This window comes from Petromyzon marinus, unplaced genomic scaffold, assembly GCF_048934315.1.
Source record: "Petromyzon marinus isolate PM22_M1 ecotype Great Lakes invasive population unplaced genomic scaffold, UKy_Petmar_22M1.pri1.0 PM_G_Scaffold_10, whole genome shotgun sequence".
Lineage (NCBI taxonomy): Eukaryota > Metazoa > Chordata > Hyperoartia > Petromyzontiformes > Petromyzontidae > Petromyzon > Petromyzon marinus.
In genome coordinates, this window is record NW_027422651.1 from 1,465,692 (window position 1) to 1,484,135 (window position 18,444).

Genomic DNA, 18,444 nt, shown 5'->3' on the forward strand with positions numbered 1-18,444 from the left:
GACATCTACACACCAGCCACTGTTAATGTAAAAACAAATACCACCGCCTTTCGTCTTGCCAGAGAGTGCTATGTCACGATCCGATCTTACAAGATGGAATCCTGCTAGTTGTAGCGAAGTGTCCGGAATCAAATCACACAGCCATGTTTCCGTGAAGCACAATGCAGAAGCTGAAAGAAAGTGTTTGTTTTTTACCATCAGTAGCTGAAGTTCATCCATTTTGTTGTACAGTGAACGTACGTTGGAGAGGAAAAAGCTCGGAAGCACTGTTCGGATCCCGCGTCTGCGTAGCCGTACTAGAGCCCCCGACCGTTTACCCCTTGGGCGGCGTTTCGTTGCTTGAGCAAAGCCTAGCGTAGGGGTGCTATGGGGAATAAATACATGGCACGGGAAGGTGTGGTTCACCCACACCTTGGTCGCTACAACAACGTCCGCTAAGGCTCCAGTGGGTATAAAGTGCGGGGAGCCAGGGAGCTCGGGGCAGAGTGTGGGGCCCGAGGCTGAAGCAACCAGTGAAGAAAGAAGGCCAGCTAGGTGAGACCCTGGAACTCCTGTGACCGCTGCCCTTTTCAGGGCCGGCACAGCAAGCCAGTGGTGTGGCCCCAGAGCCCCAGAGTCAGAGTCCTTCTAAGGGCCGGTCTGGTCGGCGGGGTGCCGAGATCTGTGCCTAACCAGGTCCGGATCTGATAGCCTCCCTTAGAGCCCTTCCAGGAGTAACTGGGAGCCTAGAGCTTAGGCTAGAGAGCCTGGGGTGTGTTCCTGAGTTATACGGGTGGAGGGGCCGCTATCCCTTCTAGTGTAACCCTTGTTAAGGTTTAAATAAATAGTGCTGCTTCTATTCTGCCGTCTCCATGTCCTGGAACCCACTACATATGTAACAGCACTTGCCCCTACAGCCCTGCCAAATGCAACCTGGGGTAGCTTTGTCAGTCTGTGGAACAGCACTTGCCCCTACAGCCCTGCTAGAGGCTACCTGGGTTAGCTTTGTCTGTGTCTCTGTAACAGCACTTGCCCCTACAACCAGCTAGAGGCTACCTGGGGTAGCTTTGTCTGGATGAATGGGTGGGTGGGTGAGTGAATGGGTGAGTTGGTGAGTGAGATTCTAGTTTTTTACCACAAGAGGGCAGCATTGAGTCGCGAAATAATTTGTGTGGGGGGAGTGGTGGTGCAGTGGTTAGCGCACTTTGTGTGTGTGGGGAGTGGTGGTGCAGTGGTTAGCGCACTGTGTGTGAGTGGGGAGTGGTGGTGCAGTGGATAGCGCACTGTGTGAGTGGGGAGTGGTGGTGCAGTGGTTAGCGCACTGTGTGTGTGTGTGGGAAGTGGTGGTGATGGTGGTGGTGTTGTAAACATTGCTAGAACTGGGAGAGAGACAAAGGCGGTCGGGCGTAGTGGTGCTGGCCACCCACCCTCTCTGTGTAGCCACAGTGCTGGTAGCCTTCATAGGCGCTATTGCTCACAGCACTTGCCCCTACAGTCCTGCTAGAGGCTACCTAGGGTAGCTTGGTCTGTGTCTGTGTGACAGCACTTGCCCCTACAGCCCTGCTAGAGGCAACCTGGGGATAACTTTGTCTGTGTGACAGCACTTGCCCCTACAACCAGAAAGCGTCTACCTGGGGTAGCTTTGTCTATGTCTGTGTGACAACATTTGCCCCGACAACCAGCTAGAGGCTACCTGGGGTAGCTTTGTCTATGTATGTTTTGACAGCACTTGCCCCTACAGCCCTGCTAGAATTTATCTGGGTTAGCTTTGTTTGTATCTGTGTGATAGCACTTGCCCCTACAGCCCTGCGAGAGGCTACCTAAGGTAGCTTTGTGTTTGTGTAACAGCATTTGCCCCTACAGCCCTGCTAGAGGCTACCTGGGGTAGCTTTGTCTGTGTTTGTGTAACAGCACTTGTCCCTACAGTCCTGCTAGAGGCTACCTGGGGTAGCTTTCTCTGTGTGTAACAGCACTTGCCCCTACATCCGCGCTAGAGGCTACCTGGGGTAGCTTTGTCTGTGTCTATGTAACAGCACTTGCCCCTACAGCCCTGCTAGAGGCTACCTGGGGTAGCTTTGTCTGTGTTTGTGTAACAGCACTTGCCCCTACAGTCCTGCTAGAGGCTACCTGGGGTAGCTTTCTCTGTGTGTAACAGCACTTGCCCCTACAGCCGCGCTAGAGGCTACCTGGGGTAGCTTTGTCTGTGTCTATGTAACAGCACTTGCCCCTACAGCCCTGCCAAAGGCTACTTGGGGTAGCTTTGTCAGTGTCTGTGGAACACCACTTGCCCCTACAGCCCTGCTAGAGGCTACCTGGGATAGCTTTGTCTGGATGAATGGGTGGGTGGGTGAGTGAGTGGGTGAGTTGGTGAGTGAGATTCTAGTTTATTACCACAAGAGGGCAGCATTGAGTCGCGAAATAATTTGTGTGGGGGGAGTGGTGGTGCAGTGGTTAGCGCACGTTGTGTGTGTGTGTGGAGTGGTGGTGCAGTGTTTAGCGCACTGTGTGTGGAGTGGTGGTGCAGTGGTTAGCGCACTGTGTGTGTGTGTGGGGAGTGGTGGTGCAGTGGTTAGCGCACTGTGTGTGAGTGTGGAGTGGTGGTGCAGTGGTTAGCTCACTGTGTGTGTGTGTGTGGAGTGATGGTGCATTGGTTAGCACACTGTGTGTGTGTGGGGAGTGGTGGTGCAGTGGTTAGCGCACTGTGTGTGAGTGGGGAGTGGTGGTGCAGTGGTTAGCGCACTGTGTGTGAGTGGGGAGTAGTGTTGCAGTGGTTAGCGCACTGTGTGTGAGTGGGGAGTGGTGGTGATGGTGGTGGTGTTGTAAACATCGCTAGAACTGGGAGAGTGACAAAGGCGGTCGGGCGTGGTGGTGCTGGCCACCCACACCCTCTGTGTGTGTAGCCACAGTGCCGGTAGCCTTCATAGGCGCTATTGCTCACAGCACTTGCCCCTACAGTCCTGCTAGAGGCTACCTGGGGTAGATGGTCTGTCTGTGTGACAGAACTTGCCCCTACAGCCCTGATAAAGGCTACATGGGGTAGCTTTGTCTGTGTCTGTGTGACAGCACTTGCCCCTACAGCCCCAAGTGTCAGAACCGAGTGGGCGGGGCACAAGAACCGCAGGAGGAGCACGAGGGGCTCGGGGTTCTTCGTGTTGCTGGTGAAGAAGATCCACGTCTTGTGAAGGAAGCCTCGTGGGGGCCGGGGACCCCAGGAGGACCGGGGGGGGGGGGTCGCGTGGCCAGGGGCTGAGCCTTCTCGAGGATTCCAGAAGGTGGGCGTGGCCTGGGCGTGTCCCGGGCCACGCCCACGCCACGCCCACCTTCTCGAGGATTCGAGAAGGTGGGCGTGGCCTGTGCGTGTCCCGGGCCACGCCACGCCCACCTTCTCGAGGATTTGAGAAGGTGGGCATGGCCTGGGCGTGTCCCGGGCCACGCCGAGGCGGATATAAGCGGCCTCCGCATCTGGGATGAAGACGCCTCGTGAAGACGCCTCGTGAAGAAGTCAAGGCTCAAGTCAGCGTGGCCAACCAGTAGCCCCCCCCCCCCCCTGGCTTGGCCACGCCAGTCGTATCAGAGCGCCAGTGTTAGCGAGCATTTGCGAGTGATGGTGTGCGTTAGCGAGGATAGGTCGGTGGTCACACCCACCCCATGTTAATAGTTACCTGTTGTGTTGATAATAAAGAGCTTTGCCCTCCCAAAGTTCCAGTGTGCGCTACCGAGGCGCTCCAACCTACCACGACCTGTAGCACGGGGATGTCCTCATTCAGCAGCGGACTGAACAGCAAACAACTAGGTACGCCGAAGGCGATGTTGTGCGTTGCCGAGCCTTTTAAGTGTGGCAGCAGCCAAAAGAGGGACACCCCCCCCCCCGGGATGACGTCCACCGCAGAGATGGAGCGATGAAATCGGCTTCCGGATGGATCGTTACCATCGCAGGGCCGTAAGGTGGCGATGGGTTGGGGAGGCCTTCATCCAGCAGTGGATTGACCGTGGCCGGCGATTACGATAAACAAGACACACAATTTAAAAAAAACGCACACGTAAACTGAACGCCTTTCTTGGCCCCAATTCCACTTCAGCTACGATCGAATCAGCACTGGCAGAGTAAAACATAAAACACGTGTCGGGCAAATAAACAAGACACTCTTTAATTGTTGTATTGAGAGAGACGGCGCGGGAACTGAAAGCACCAATAAGGTCTGAAGATTGTCGAGCATCATGCGTGGTGATGGTAGCATCGTGCGTAGTGATGGTAGCATCATGCGTAGTGATGGTAGCATCGTGCGTAGTGATGGAAGCATCATACGCAGTGATGGTAGCATCATGCGTAGTGATGATAGCGTCGTGCGTAGTGATGGTAGCATCGTGCGTAGTGATGGTAGCGTCGTGCGTAGTGATGGGTAGCGTCATGCGCAGTGATGGTAGCATCGTGTGTAGTGATGGTAGCATCGTGTGTAGTGATGGTAGCGTCGTGCGTAATGATGGTAGCATTGTGCGTAGTGATGGTAGCGTCGTGTGTAGTGATGGTAGCGTCGTGCGTAGTGATGGTAGCGTCGTGCTTAGTGATGCTAGCATCGTGCGTAGTGATGGTAGCGTCGTGCGTAGTGATGGTAGCGTCATGCGTAGTGATGGTAGCATCACTACACATGCAAAAGCAGTGTCACCCGAATGCCTCTTGTTTCCCACTCGCAGGAACTGAGCCGTGCCCAGGGCTGAACAAGCCGTGGCCGCGTTGTTTTTTTTTCCTCACCGCAGAACTCTCAAGTGCTGTGCCGCCGCCGGCAAACTGCAGCGACCGCCTTGGGCTGCACGCCGGTGACGGCGGTGCGTTGCCACGATGGCGCCTGTGTCCCGCTGTGTCACCCAAGTAGAACTGCCACCGTTGATTTACCTTAGGAAAATATCAAAGATCTATCCTGAACCAAGTAATTATTGCATGGTAAGGGTACACTGAAATATAATCCAGGACAGGGCAATGGGTAAAGGTTACCCAGAGTTCCATTTTAAACAGGGGGGAGGGGGGGTGGTGGGTTCTCTGTTTTCAATAATCTAAGTTTAGAAAAACTCCTGACAGGAATCCACAAACCCCCCCCCCCCCACCGGCCCGGCCACCTCACAACTCCAAAGTTTGGTTTGTAGTGGCACACCCGTTGCAAGGCGACTTTATGGGGTAGCCCACTTCCGATTAACCAGACACCAGATACCAGACTTGTCGTTTCTAAACGCGGCTTTAAACTTAGACTGCCGCGCACCATAGGGCCCATCCAAGCTGCCTATCGTGTTCACCTGGCCACGCACAGGGAGGAGGATCCTGATGGGTCGGGAGCCGTCTCCTCGGTGTACCTTCTAGGCCCGCACTAATAAAAGGGTACTATCGGTGTAACCACACAGTCCTGATATTACATCATACGAGCAGAAAAAAAGTTAAACCTTTTGTGTTGCAAGTTGAGGCTTTGCTACCCTGCAAATTTCACGCAAGGCGCTGCAGCGGCTGTTGCTGCCCGCTGCCAAATTCAACTCCCGCTTGCTCGAGTTGCGTGAAGAGCAAAACAACGAGAACAGATTTCTCTGTTTATGGCCAAAACGCTGCCGTGATGGCAAGCGTCATTCAATTCCTCGCCGTGTTCGAGGTAGCAACTATATAACACGTTTCTAATCTTTCACCTTGTCCTGAAATTGTATTTAAATAAAATAATAATAAAAATTATAAGTGCTTCCGAAATGCTCAATTTTACCAACACTTACAATGCTGCCTCATCGAGCCAGACTAACGTGAATTTAACGACTCTATTAAAGTAAAATAATTGCCGTCCAACAAGAGCAACGTGCGTCAATTTCCATTCGGCCGTCGGGTTTTTCTCGCTGGGAAGACGCAAAAACCTCGCTCGCACGGAGGTTCAAAATATTAACAAAGCATTGACAGGCCCCACGGAATGCAACCAACGATTTGGCACCACGCACCCCAGCGGCAATCGCTCCCATGCGGCAGGTTTAACGAAATGGAAACTAACGAACAGCGAAGATCGGCACGTGAAACAAAAAAGCGCATTTGCAGCTGCATCTTTGCAAAAACTCTACCGCCACGGAAACGTTGAGCACCACAATTTAACTTTGCAGGGGTGGGGGGGGGCGTGCCGCGTCTGTTCAGAGTCTCGATGTTTTTCCCGCGGTCGCGGTAGCGGTGCTCCGTTTAGCTCGGCCGGAGGCGACGACGCCGTGGGGCACACCGTGCGCGGGAGCCGGACACGATCGGGGCCTCGTCCCGCTTGGAAGGTTCAGCGGAAACCGCCGAGGATCTTGCGAACGCCCAACGCGGCCAGACCCGCCATGGCCCCGAACCCCGCGATGGCCACCAGCGTGTTTCTGAGCGTGCTGCCGGGCGTCTCCCGCGCATACTCCCGCACGAACCCGTCCTGCGTCCGGGGGAACACGAGCGCAATCCGCCGTCAGTACGGTCGTGCGTGTGCGTGTGCACGCGCGCGCGGTGTCGGTCCCGAAAACGGCAGTGGCACGGCTAGCGATTGTACAGGCGGTGCAACTGGGCGCTCAAGAGGCAGATGGGGCCCAGCTGCCGAGTTCGAAAAGAGGAGAGCGGGACATTTGCTCTGCAACGGCGTTTTCACAAACTTAATATGCAGGTCTTGGATTGACGAATTGGGTTTTTTTTTACACATTTGACCGCTTTAAACAAATGCTTCTCCTAAAACATGGACCCGCTGAAGACCCCACAGGCAATGGCGAGAAACACATACAGATGGTATGAACGACAGGGCGATTTCTGCCGTCCGAGAGAGGGGATTAGGCGTCTCTCACAATTTAACCAACACACAAGCCGCTCCACTGCCAGTCGCTCACTACTCTACACAGAAGCGCCAAGCTGTCTAAGCTGACGACACGTCGCAGCAACTTGGCAAAACTCAAATAAAAAAACAAGTTAAATTTCTCTTCAGTCTCGCCTGGTAACAAAAAACAACAACCCCCACCCCCAATTCTCAATAATCCTCATGCTGTCTGAACCCATCACCACCGTCATAATCACCACCAAAATCACAGTTCCCACCATCTCCACTCACCACCACGAATCAATCACAACCAGGTCGCACATCTCCACTCACCACCAATAATCAATCACAACCAGGTCGCACATCTCCACTCACCACCACCACTAATCAATGACAACCACGTCACACATCTCCACTCACCACCACCACTAATCAATGACAACCACCAGGTCACACATCTCCACTCATCACCACCACCACTAATCAATGACAACCACGTCACACATCTCCACTCACCACCACCACCACTAATCAATGACAACCACATCACACATCTCCTCTCACCACCACCACTACCACCACTAATCAATGACCACCACGTGGCACATCTCCACTCACCACCACCACTAATCAATGACAACCACGTCACACATCTCCACTCACCACCACTAATCAATGACAACCACCAGGTCACACATCTCCACTCACCACCACCACTAATCAATGACAACCACCAGGTCACACATCTCCACTCACCACCACCACCACTAATCAATGACAACCACCAGGTCACACATCTCCACTCACCACCACCACTAATCAATGACAACCACGTCACACATCTCCACTCACCACCACCACCACTAATCAATGACAACCACGTCACACATCTCCACTCACCACCACCACTAATTAATCACAACCACGTCACACATCTCCACTCACCACCACCACTAATCAATCACAACCACGTCACACATCTCCGCTCACCACCACCACCACCACTAAACAATCACAACCACGTGGTACATCTCCACTCACCACCACCACCACTAATCAATGACAACCACGTCACACATCTCCACTCACCACCACCACTAATCAATGACAACCACCAGGTCACACATCTCCACTCATCACCACCACCACTAATCAATGACAACCACGTCACACATCTCCACTCACCACCACCACCACTAATCAATGACAACCACATCACACATCTCCACTCACCACCACCACTACCACCACTAATCAATGACCACCACGTGGCACATCTCCACTCACCACCACCACCACTAATCAATGACAACCACGTCACACATCTCCACTCACCACCACCACTAATCAATGACAACCACCAGGTCACACATCTCCACTCACCACCACCACCACTAATCAATGACAACCACCAGGTCACACATCTCCACTCACCACCACCATTAATCAATCACAACCACATCACACATCTCCACTCACCACCACCACTAATCAATGACAACCACGTCACACATCTCCACTCACCACCACCACTAATCAATCACAACCACGTCACACATCTCCGCTCACCACCACCACTAAACAATCACAACCACGTGGTACATCTCCACTCACCACCACCACCACTAATCAATGACAACCACGTCACACATCTCCACTCACCACCACCACTAATCAATCACAACCACATCACACATCTCCACTCACCACCACCACTAATCAATGACAACCACGTCACACATCTCCACTCACCACCACCACTAATCAATGACAACCACGTCACACATCTCCACTCACCACCACCACCACTAATCAATGACAACCACCAGGTCACACATCTCCACTCACCACCACCACTAATCAATGACAACCACCAGGTCACACATCTCCACTCACCACCACCACTAATCAATGATAACCACATCACACATCTCCACTCACCACCACTAATCAATGACAACCACATCACACATCTCCACTCACCACCACCACTAATCAATTACAACCACCAGGTCACACATCTCCACTCACCACCACCACTAATCAATGACAACCACCAGGTCACACATCTCCACTCACCACCACCACTAATCAATGACAACCACGTCACACATCTCCACTCACCACCACCACCACTAATCAATGACAACCACCAGGTCACACATCTCCACTCACCACCACTAATCAATGACAACCACATCACACATCTCCACTCACCACCACCACCACTAATCAATCACAACCACGTGGTACATCTCCACTCACCACCACCACTAATCAATGACAACCACGTCACACATCTCCACTCACCACTAACACCACCACCACTAATCAATGACCACCACCAGGTCACACATCTCCACTCACCACCACTAATCAATGACAACCACCAGGTCACACATCTCCACTCACCACCACCACTAATCAATGACAACCACGTCACACATCTCCACTCACCACCACCACCACTAATCAATGACAACCACGTCACACATCTCCACTCACCACCACCACTAATCAATCACAACCACATCACACATCTCCACTCACCACCACCACTAATCAATGACAACCACGTCACACATCTCCACTCACCACCACCACTAATCAATGACAACCACGTCACACATCTCCACTCACCACCACCACCACCACTAATCAATGACAACCACCAGGTCACACATCTCCACTCACCACCACCACTAATCAATGACAACCACCAGGTCACACATCTCCACTCACCACCACCACTAATCAATGACAACCACATCACACATCTCCACTCACCACCACTAATCAATGACAACCACATCACACATCTCCACTCACCACCACCACCACTAATCAATTACAACCACCAGGTCACACATCTCCACTCACCACCACCACTAATCAATGACAACCACGTCACACATCTCCACTCACCACCACCACCACTAATCAATGACAACCACCAGGTCACACATCTCTACTCACCACCACTAATCAATGACAACCACATCACACATCTCCACTCACCACCACCACCACTAATCAATCACAACCACGTGGTACATCTCCACTCACCACCACCACTAATCAATGACAACCACGTCACACATCTCCACTCACCACTAACACCACCACCACTAATCAATGACCACCACCAGGTCACACATCTCCACTCACCACCACTAATCAATGACAACCACCAGATCACACATCTCCACTCACCACCACCACTAATCAATGACAACCACGTCACACATCTCCACTCACCACCACCACCACTAATCAATCACAACCACGTCACACATCTCCACTCACCACCACCACTAATCAATCACAACCACGTCACACATCTCCACTCACCACCACCACTAATCAATCACAACCACGTGGTACATCTCCACGCACCACCACCACTAATCAATGACAACCACGTCACACATCTCCACTCACCACCACCACCACTAATCAATCACAACCACATCACACATCTCCACTCACCACCACCACCACTAATCAATGACAACCACCACATCACACATCTCCACTCACCACCACCACTAATCAATGACAACCACGTCACACATCTCTACTCACCACCACTAATCAATGACAACCACCAGGTCACACATCTCCACTCACCACCACCACCTCTAATAAATGACAACCACATCACACATCTCCACTCACCACCACCACTAATCAATGACAACCACCACATCACACATCTCCACTCACCACCACCACTAATCAATCACAACCACGTCACACATCTCCACTCACCACCACCACTAATCAATGAAAACCACGTCACACATCTCCACTCACCACCACCACTAATCAATGACAACCACATCACACATCTCCACTCACCACCACCACTAATCAATGACAACCACCAGGTCACACATCTCCACTCACCACCACCACCACTAATCAATGACCACCACCAGCAGCAGCAGGTGTCACGTGTCCACAGCAGGTGGCACGTGTCCACAGCAGGTGGTGTCACGTGTCCACAGCAGGTGGTGTCACGTGTCCACAGCGCGTGTCTCACCCAGCCTCCCTGGCGCACGAACCAGGCCCTCCTGCTGCTCCGCGAGGCCACCAGGAAAGCGGCCACCTCGTGGGCCACGGAGGCCCTCGCCTCGGTGTCTCTCCCCGCCCTCCGCTCCCTGTCGCCGCCGCCGGCGGCTTCCTTGAGCCTCTTGAGGAGCAGCGCGCAGAACACCGCCAGCGCCACCACGCGGCCCCAGCTCACGCGCCCGTCGGAGAACATCTCCCGGGCCACGGCGAGCGTCGAGCCGCGCAGATCCTCGGCCTCCTCCGCCACCACCACCACCAGGCGGCTCACCATGGCCGAGAAGGCGGCGCGGTGCTGCTCCAGGAGAGAATCCCCGACGCTCTCCAGGAGCTGTGAAGCGGCACAAAGTTGCTGCTGCGGTTGTTGTTGTTGCTGTTGTTGTTGTTGCTGCTGTTGTTGTTGTTGCTGTTGTTGTTGTTGCTCCGTCTGTGCCAGGTGAGCGGCGTAGCCGGAGATTAAATTTGCGGTCTGGACGGTGAGCTCGTCGTCATCGTCATCGTTGTTGTCATCGTCATCATCGTTGTTGTCGTCATCGTTGTTGTTGTCGTCATCGTTGTTGTCGTCATCGTTGTTGTTGTCGTCATCATCGCAGCGCCTCGCCACTCCGCCACTCCGCGCTGCCTCCATGGCCGCCGTCGGGAACGCGAGACGGAGTCGACGGAGGTCGGAGTCGCCTAATGGAATCGCGATGATCGATTCAGCGATGGTCGAAAATCGCCGCGTTGCTGGCCGTAGAATCTCTTCGGCGATTGGTCGATTTCTCATCAAGCAGGCAGGATTCGACGGGAAGTGAAATCGCGCCGACTTTAGATGTCGAGGAATCGATGCGGCGATTGGCTTGCGACGGCAAGCGTCAGCTCAGCGAGTTTCAGAGTCACAGCAGACCCAGCAGCATCAGTGAGTGTGTTAATCTGTCTGTTTGTGTCTGTGTGTGTCTCTGTGTATGTGTGTGTGTGTACAGAGTCACAGCAGACCCAGCTATACCAGCAGCATCAGTGAGTGTGTTAATCTGCCTGTTTGTGTCTGTGTGTGTCTCTGTGTATGTGTGTGTGTACAGAGTCACAGCAGACCCAGCTATACCAGCAGCATCAGTGAGTGTGTTAATCTGTCTGTTTGTGTCTGTGTGTGTCTCTGTGTATGTGTGTGTGTGTACAGAGTCACAGCAGACCCAGCTATACCAGCAGCATCAGTGAGTGTGTTAATCTGTCTCTTTGTGTCTGTGTGTGTCTCTGTGTATGTGTGTGTGTGTACAGAGTCACAGCAGACCCAGCTATACCAGCAGCATCAGTGAGTGTGTTAATCTGTCTCTTTGTGTCTGTGTGTGTCTCTGTGTATGTGTGTGTACAAAGTCACAGCAGACCCAGCTATACCAGCAGCATCAGTGAGTGTGTTAATCTGCCTGTTTGTGTCTGTGTGTGTCTCTGTGTATGTGTGTGTGTACAGAGTCACAGCAGACCCAGCTATACCAGCAGCATCAGTGAGTGTGTTAATCTGTCTGTTTGTGTCTGTGTGTGTCTCTGTGTATGTGTGTGTGTACAGAGTCACAGCAGACCCAGCTATACCAGCAGCATCAGTGAGTGTGTTAATCTGCCTGTTTGTGTCTGTGTGTGTCTCTGTATATGTGTGTGTGTACAGTCACAGCAGACCCAGCTATACCAGCAGCATCAGTGAGTGTGTTAATCTGCCTGTTTGTGTCTGTGTGTGTCTCTGTGTATGTGTGTGTGTACAGAGTCACAGCAGACCCAGCTATACCAGCAGCATCAGTGAGTGTGTTAATCTGTCTGTTTGTGTCTGTGTGTGTCTCTGTGTATGTGTGTGTGTACAGAGTCACAGCAGACCCAGCTATACCAGCAGCATCAGTGAGTGTGTTAATCTGCCTGTTTGTGTCTGTGTGTGTCTCTGTGTATGTGTGTGTACAGAGTCACAGCAGACCCAGCTATACCAGCAGCATCAGTGAGTGTGTTAATCTGCCTGTTTGTGTCTGTGTGTCTCTGTGTATGTGTGTGTGTGTACAGAGTCACAGCAGACCCAGCTATACCAGCAGCATCAGTGAGTGTGTTAATCTGTCTCTTTGTGTCTGTGTGTGTCTCTGTGTATGTGTGTGTACAGAGTCACAGCAGACCCAGCTATACCAGCAGCATCAGTGAGTGTGTTAATCTGTCTCTTTGTGTCTGTGTGTGTCTCTGTGTATGTGTGTGTACAGAGTCACAGCAGACCCAGCTATACCAGCAGCATCAGTGAGTGTGTTAATCTGCCTGTTTGTGTCTGTGTGTGTCTCTGTGTATGTGTGTGTGTACAGAGTCACAGCAGACCCAGCTATACCAGCAGCATCAGTGAGTGTGTTAATCTGTCTGTTTGTGTCTGTGTGTGTCTCTGTGTATGTGTGTGTGTACAGAGTCACAGCAGACCCAGCTATACCAGCAGCATCAGTGAGTGTGTTAATCTGCCTGTTTGTGTCTGTGTGTGTCTCTGTGTATGTGTGTGTACAGAGTCACAGCAGACCCAGCTATACCAGCAGCATCAGTGAGTGTGTTAATCTGCCTGTTTGTGTCTGTGTGTCTCTGTGTATGTGTGTGTGTGTACAGAGTCACAGCAGACCCAGCTATACCAGCAGCATCAGTGAGTGTGTTAATCTGTCTCTTTGTGTCTGTGTGTGTCTCTGTGTATGTGTGTGTACAGAGTCACAGCAGACCCAGCTATACCAGCAGCATCAGTGAGTGTGTTAATCTGCCTGTTTGTGTCTGTGTGTCTCTGTGTATGTGTGTGTGTGTACAGAGTCACAGCAGACCCAGCTATACCAGCAGCATCAGTGAGTGTGTTAATCTGTCTCTTTGTGTCTGTGTGTGTCTCTGTGTATGTGTGTGTACAGAGTCACAGCAGACCCAGCTATACCAGCAGCATCAGTGAGTGTGTTAATCTGCCTGTTTGTGTCTGTGTGTGTCTCTGTGTATGTGTGTGTGTACAGAGTCACAGCAGACCCAGCTATACCAGCAGCATCAGTGAGTGTGTTAATCTGTCTGTTTGTGTCTGTGTGTGTCTCTGTGTATGTGTGTGTGTACAGAGTCACAGCAGACCCAGCTATACCAGCAGCATCAGTGAGTGTGTTAATCTGCCTGTTTGTGTCTGTGTGTGTCTCTGTGTATGTATGTGTGTACAGAGTCACAGCAGACCCAGCTATACCAGCAGCATCAGTGAGTGTGTTAATCTGCCTGTTTGTGTCTGTGTGTGTCTCTGTGTATGTGTGTGTGTACAGAGTCACAGCAGACCCAGCTATACCAGCAGCATCAGTGAGTGTGTTAATCTGTCTCTTTGTGTCTGTGTGTGTCTCTGTGTATGTGTGTGTACAGAGTCACAGCAGACCCAGCTATACCAGCAGCATCAGTGAGTGTGTTAATCTGTCTCTTTGTGTCTGTGTGTGTCTCTGTGTATGTGTGTGTGTACAGAGTCACAGCAGACCCAGCTATACCAGCAGCATCAGTGAGTGTGTTAATCTGTCTGTTTGTGTCTGTGTGTGTCTCTGTGTGTGTGTGTGTACAGAGTCACAGCAGACCCAGCTATACCAGCAGCATCAGTGAGTGTGTTAATCTGTCTCTTTGTGTCTGTGTGTGTCTCTGTGTATGTGTGTGTGTACAGAGTCAAAGCAGACCCAGCTATACCAGCAGCATCAGTGAGTGTGTTAATCTGTCTGTTTGTGTCTGTGTGTGTCTCTGTGTATGTGTGTGTGTACAGAGTCACAGCAGACCCAGCTATACCAGCAGCATCAGTGCGTGTGTTAATCTGTCTGTTTGCGTCTGTGTGTGTCTCTGTGTATGTGTGTGTACAGAGTCACAGCAGACCCAGCTATACCAGCAGCATCAGTGAGTGTGTTAATCTGCCTGTTTGTGTCTGTGTGTGTCTCTGTGTGTGTGTACAGAGTCACAGCAGACCCAGCTATACCAGCAGCATCAGTGAGTGTGTTAATCTGCCTGTTTGTGTCTGTGTGTGTCTCTGTGTATGTGTGTGTGTACAGAGTCACAGCAGACCCAGCTATACCAGCAGCATCAGTGAGTGTGTTAATCTGTCTGTTTGTGTTTGTGTGTGTCTCTGTGTATGTGTGTGTGTACAGAGTCACAGCAGACCCAGCTATACCAGCAGCATCAGTGAGTGTGTTAATCTGTCTCTTTGTGTCTGTGTGTGTCTCTGTGTATGTGTGTGTGTGTACAGAGTCACAGCAGACCCAGCTATACCAGCAGCATCAGTGAGTGTGTTAATCTGTCTGTTTGTGTCTGTGTGTGTCTCTGTGTATGTGTGTGTACAAAGTCACAGCAGACCCAGCTATACCAGCAGCATCAGTGAGTGTGTTAATCTGCCTGTTTGTGTCTGTGTGTGTCTCTGTGTATGTGTGTGTGTACAGAGTCACAGCAGACCCAGCTATACCAGCAGCATCAGTGAGTGTGTTAATCTGTCTGTTTGTGTCTGTGTGTGTCTCTGTGTATGTGTGTGTACAAAGTCACAGCAGACCCAGCTATACCAGCAGCATCAGTGAGTGTGTTAATCTGCCTGTTTGTGTCTGTGTGTGTCTCTGTGTATGTGTGTGTGTACAGAGTCACAGCAGACCCAGCTATACCAGCAGCATCAGTGAGTGTGTTAATCTGTCTGTTTGTGTCTGTGTGTGTCTCTGTGTATGTGTGTGTGTACAGAGTCACAGCAGACCCAGCTATACCAGCAGCATCAGTGAGTGTGTTAATCTGCCTGTTTGTGTCTGTGTGTGTCTCTGTATATGTGTGTGTGTACAGTCACAGCAGACCCAGCTATACCAGCAGCATCAGTGAGTGTGTTAATCTGCCTGTTTGTGTCTGTGTGTGTCTCTGTGTATGTGTGTGTGTACAGAGTCACAGCAGACCCAGCTATACCAGCAGCATCAGTGAGTGTGTTAATCTGCCTGTTTGTGTCTGTGTGTCTCTGTGTATGTGTGTGTGTGTACAGAGTCACAGCAGACCCAGCTATACCAGCAGCATCAGTGAGTGTGTTAATCTGCCTGTTTGTGTCTGTGTGTGTCTCTGTGTATGTGTGTGTACAGAGTCACAGCAGACCCAGCTATACCAGCAGCATCAGTGAGTGTGTTAATCTGCCTGTTTGTGTCTGTGTGTCTCTGTGTATGTGTGTGTGTGTACAGAGTCACAGCAGACCCAGCTATACCAGCAGCATCAGTGAGTGTGTTAATCTGTCTCTTTGTGTCTGTGTGTGTCTCTGTGTATGTGTGTGTACAGAGTCACAGCAGACCCAGCTATACCAGCAGCATCAGTGAGTGTGTTAATCTGTCTCTTTGTGTCTGTGTGTGTCTCTGTGTATGTGTGTGTACAGAGTCACAGCAGACCCAGCTATACCAGCAGCATCAGTGAGTGTGTTAATCTGCCTGTTTGTATCTGTGTGTGTCTCTGTGTATGTGTGTGTGTACAGAGTCACAGCAGACCCAGCTATACCAGCAGCATCAGTGAGTGTGTTAATCTGTCTGTTTGTGTCTGTGTGTGTCTCTGTGTATGTGTGTGTGTACAGAGTCACAGCAGACCCAGCTATACCAGCAGCATCAGTGAGTGTGTTAATCTGCCTGTTTGTGTCTGTGTGTGTCTCTGTGTATGTGTGTGTACAGAGTCACAGCAGACCCAGCTATACCAGCAGCATCAGTGAGTGTGTTAATCTGCCTGTTTGTGTCTGTGTGTCTCTGTGTATGTGTGTGTGTACAGAGTCACAGCAGACCCAGCTATACCAGCAGCATCAGTGAGTGTGTTAATCTGTCTCTTTGTGTCTGTGTGTGTCTCTGTGTATGTGTGTGTACAGAGTCACAGCAGACCCAGCTATACCAGCAGCATCAGTGAGTGTGTTAATCTGTCTCTTTGTGTCTGTGTGTGTCTCTGTGTATGTGTGTGTACAGAGTCACAGCAGACCCAGCTATACCAGCAGCATCAGTGAGTGTGTTAATCTGCCTGTTTGTGTCTGTGTGTGTCTCTGTGTATGTGTGTGTGTACAGAGTCACAGCAAACCCAGCTATACCAGCAGCATCAGTGAGTGTGTTAATCTGTCTGTTTGTGTCTGTGTGTGTCTCTGTGTATGTGTGTGTGTACAGAGTCACAGCAGACCCAGCTATACCAGCAGCATCAGTGAGTGTGTTAATCTGCCTGTTTGTGTCTGTGTGTGTCTCTGTGTATGTGTGTGTGTACAGAGTCACAGCAGACCCAGCTATACCAGCAGCATCAGTGAGTGTGTTAATCTGCCTGTTTGTGTCTGTGTGTGTCTCTGTGTATGTGTGTGTGTACAGAGTCACAGCAGACCCAGCTATACCAGCAGCATCAGTGAGTGTGTTAATCTGTCTCTTTGTGTCTGTGTGTGTCTCTGTGTATGTGTGTGTGTACAGAGTCACAGCAGACCCAGCTATACCAGCAGCATCAGTGAGTGTGTTAATCTGTCTCTTTGTGTCTGTGTGTGTCTCTGTGTATGTGTGTGTGTACAGAGTCACAGCAGACCCAGCTATACCAGCAACATCAGTGAGTGTGTTAATCTGTCTGTGTGTGTCTCTGTGTGTGTGTGTGTGTACAGAGTCACAGCAGACCCAGCTATACCAGCAGCATCAGTGAGTGTGTTAATCTGTCTCTTTGTGTCTGTGTGTGTCTCTGTGTATGTGTGTGTGTACAGAGTCAAAGCAGACCCAGCTATACCAGCAGCATCAGTGAGTGTGTTAATCTGTCTGTTTGTGTCTGTGTGTGTCTTTGTGTATGTGTGTGTGTACAGAGTCACAGCAGACCCAGCTATACCAGCAGCATCAGTGCGTGTGTTAATCTGTCTGTTTGCGTCTGTGTGTGTCTCTGTGTATGTGTGTGTACAGAGTCACAGCAGACCCAGCTATACCAGCAGCATCAGTGAGTGTGTTAATCTGCCTGTTTGTGTCTGTGTGTGTCTCTGTGTATGTGTGTGTGTGTGTACAGAGTCACAGCAGACCCAGCTATACCAGCAGCATCAGTGAGTGTGTTAATCTGCCTGTTTGTGTCTGTGTGTGTCTCTGTGTATGTGTGTGTGTACAGAGTCACAGCAGACCCAGCTATACCAGCAGCATCAGTGAGTGTGTTAATCTGTCTGTTTGTGTTTGTGTGTGTCTCTGTGTATGTGTGTGTGTACAGAGTCACAGCAGACCCAGCTATACCAGCAGCATCAGTGAGTGTGTTAATCTGTCTGTTTGTGTCTGTGTGTGTCTCTGTGTATGTGTGTGTACAGAGTCACAGCAGACCCAGCTATACCAGCAGCATCAGTGAGTGTGTTAATCTGCCTGTTTGTGTCTGTGTGTGTCTCTGTGTATGTGTGTGTGTGTACAGAGTCACAGCAGACCCAGCTATACCAGCAGCATCAGTGAGTGTGTTAATCTGCCTGTTTGTGTCTGTGTGTGTCTCTGTGTATGTGTGTGTGTACAGAGTCACAGCAGACCCAGCTATTCCAGCAGCATCAGTGAGTGTGTTAATCTGTTTGTTTGTGTCTGTGTGTGTCTCTGTGTATGTGTGTGTGTACAGAGTCACAGCAGACCCAGCTATACCAGCAGCATCAGTGAGTGTGTTAATCTGTTTGTTTGTGTCTGTGTGTGTCTCT

The 18,444-nt window shown here is 51.1% G+C and overlaps 1 protein-coding gene across 1 annotated transcript; it reads right to left on the bottom strand.

The window, feature by feature from the left end:
- Positions 1–4,102: 4,102 nt before the first annotated feature.
- LOC142908587 (induced myeloid leukemia cell differentiation protein Mcl-1 homolog) lies at positions 4,103–11,497 on the bottom strand. Its single transcript, XM_076059354.1, has 2 exons — positions 10,807–11,497; positions 4,103–6,392 (listed from the first exon to the last, which is right to left on the bottom strand). The coding sequence occupies exons 1-2, from the start codon at positions 11,458–11,460 to the stop codon at positions 6,255–6,257; spliced, it is 792 nt and encodes a 263-aa protein (XP_075915469.1). The 5' UTR covers positions 11,461–11,497; the 3' UTR covers positions 4,103–6,254.
- Between the last annotated feature and the right edge of the window lie 6,947 nt (positions 11,498–18,444).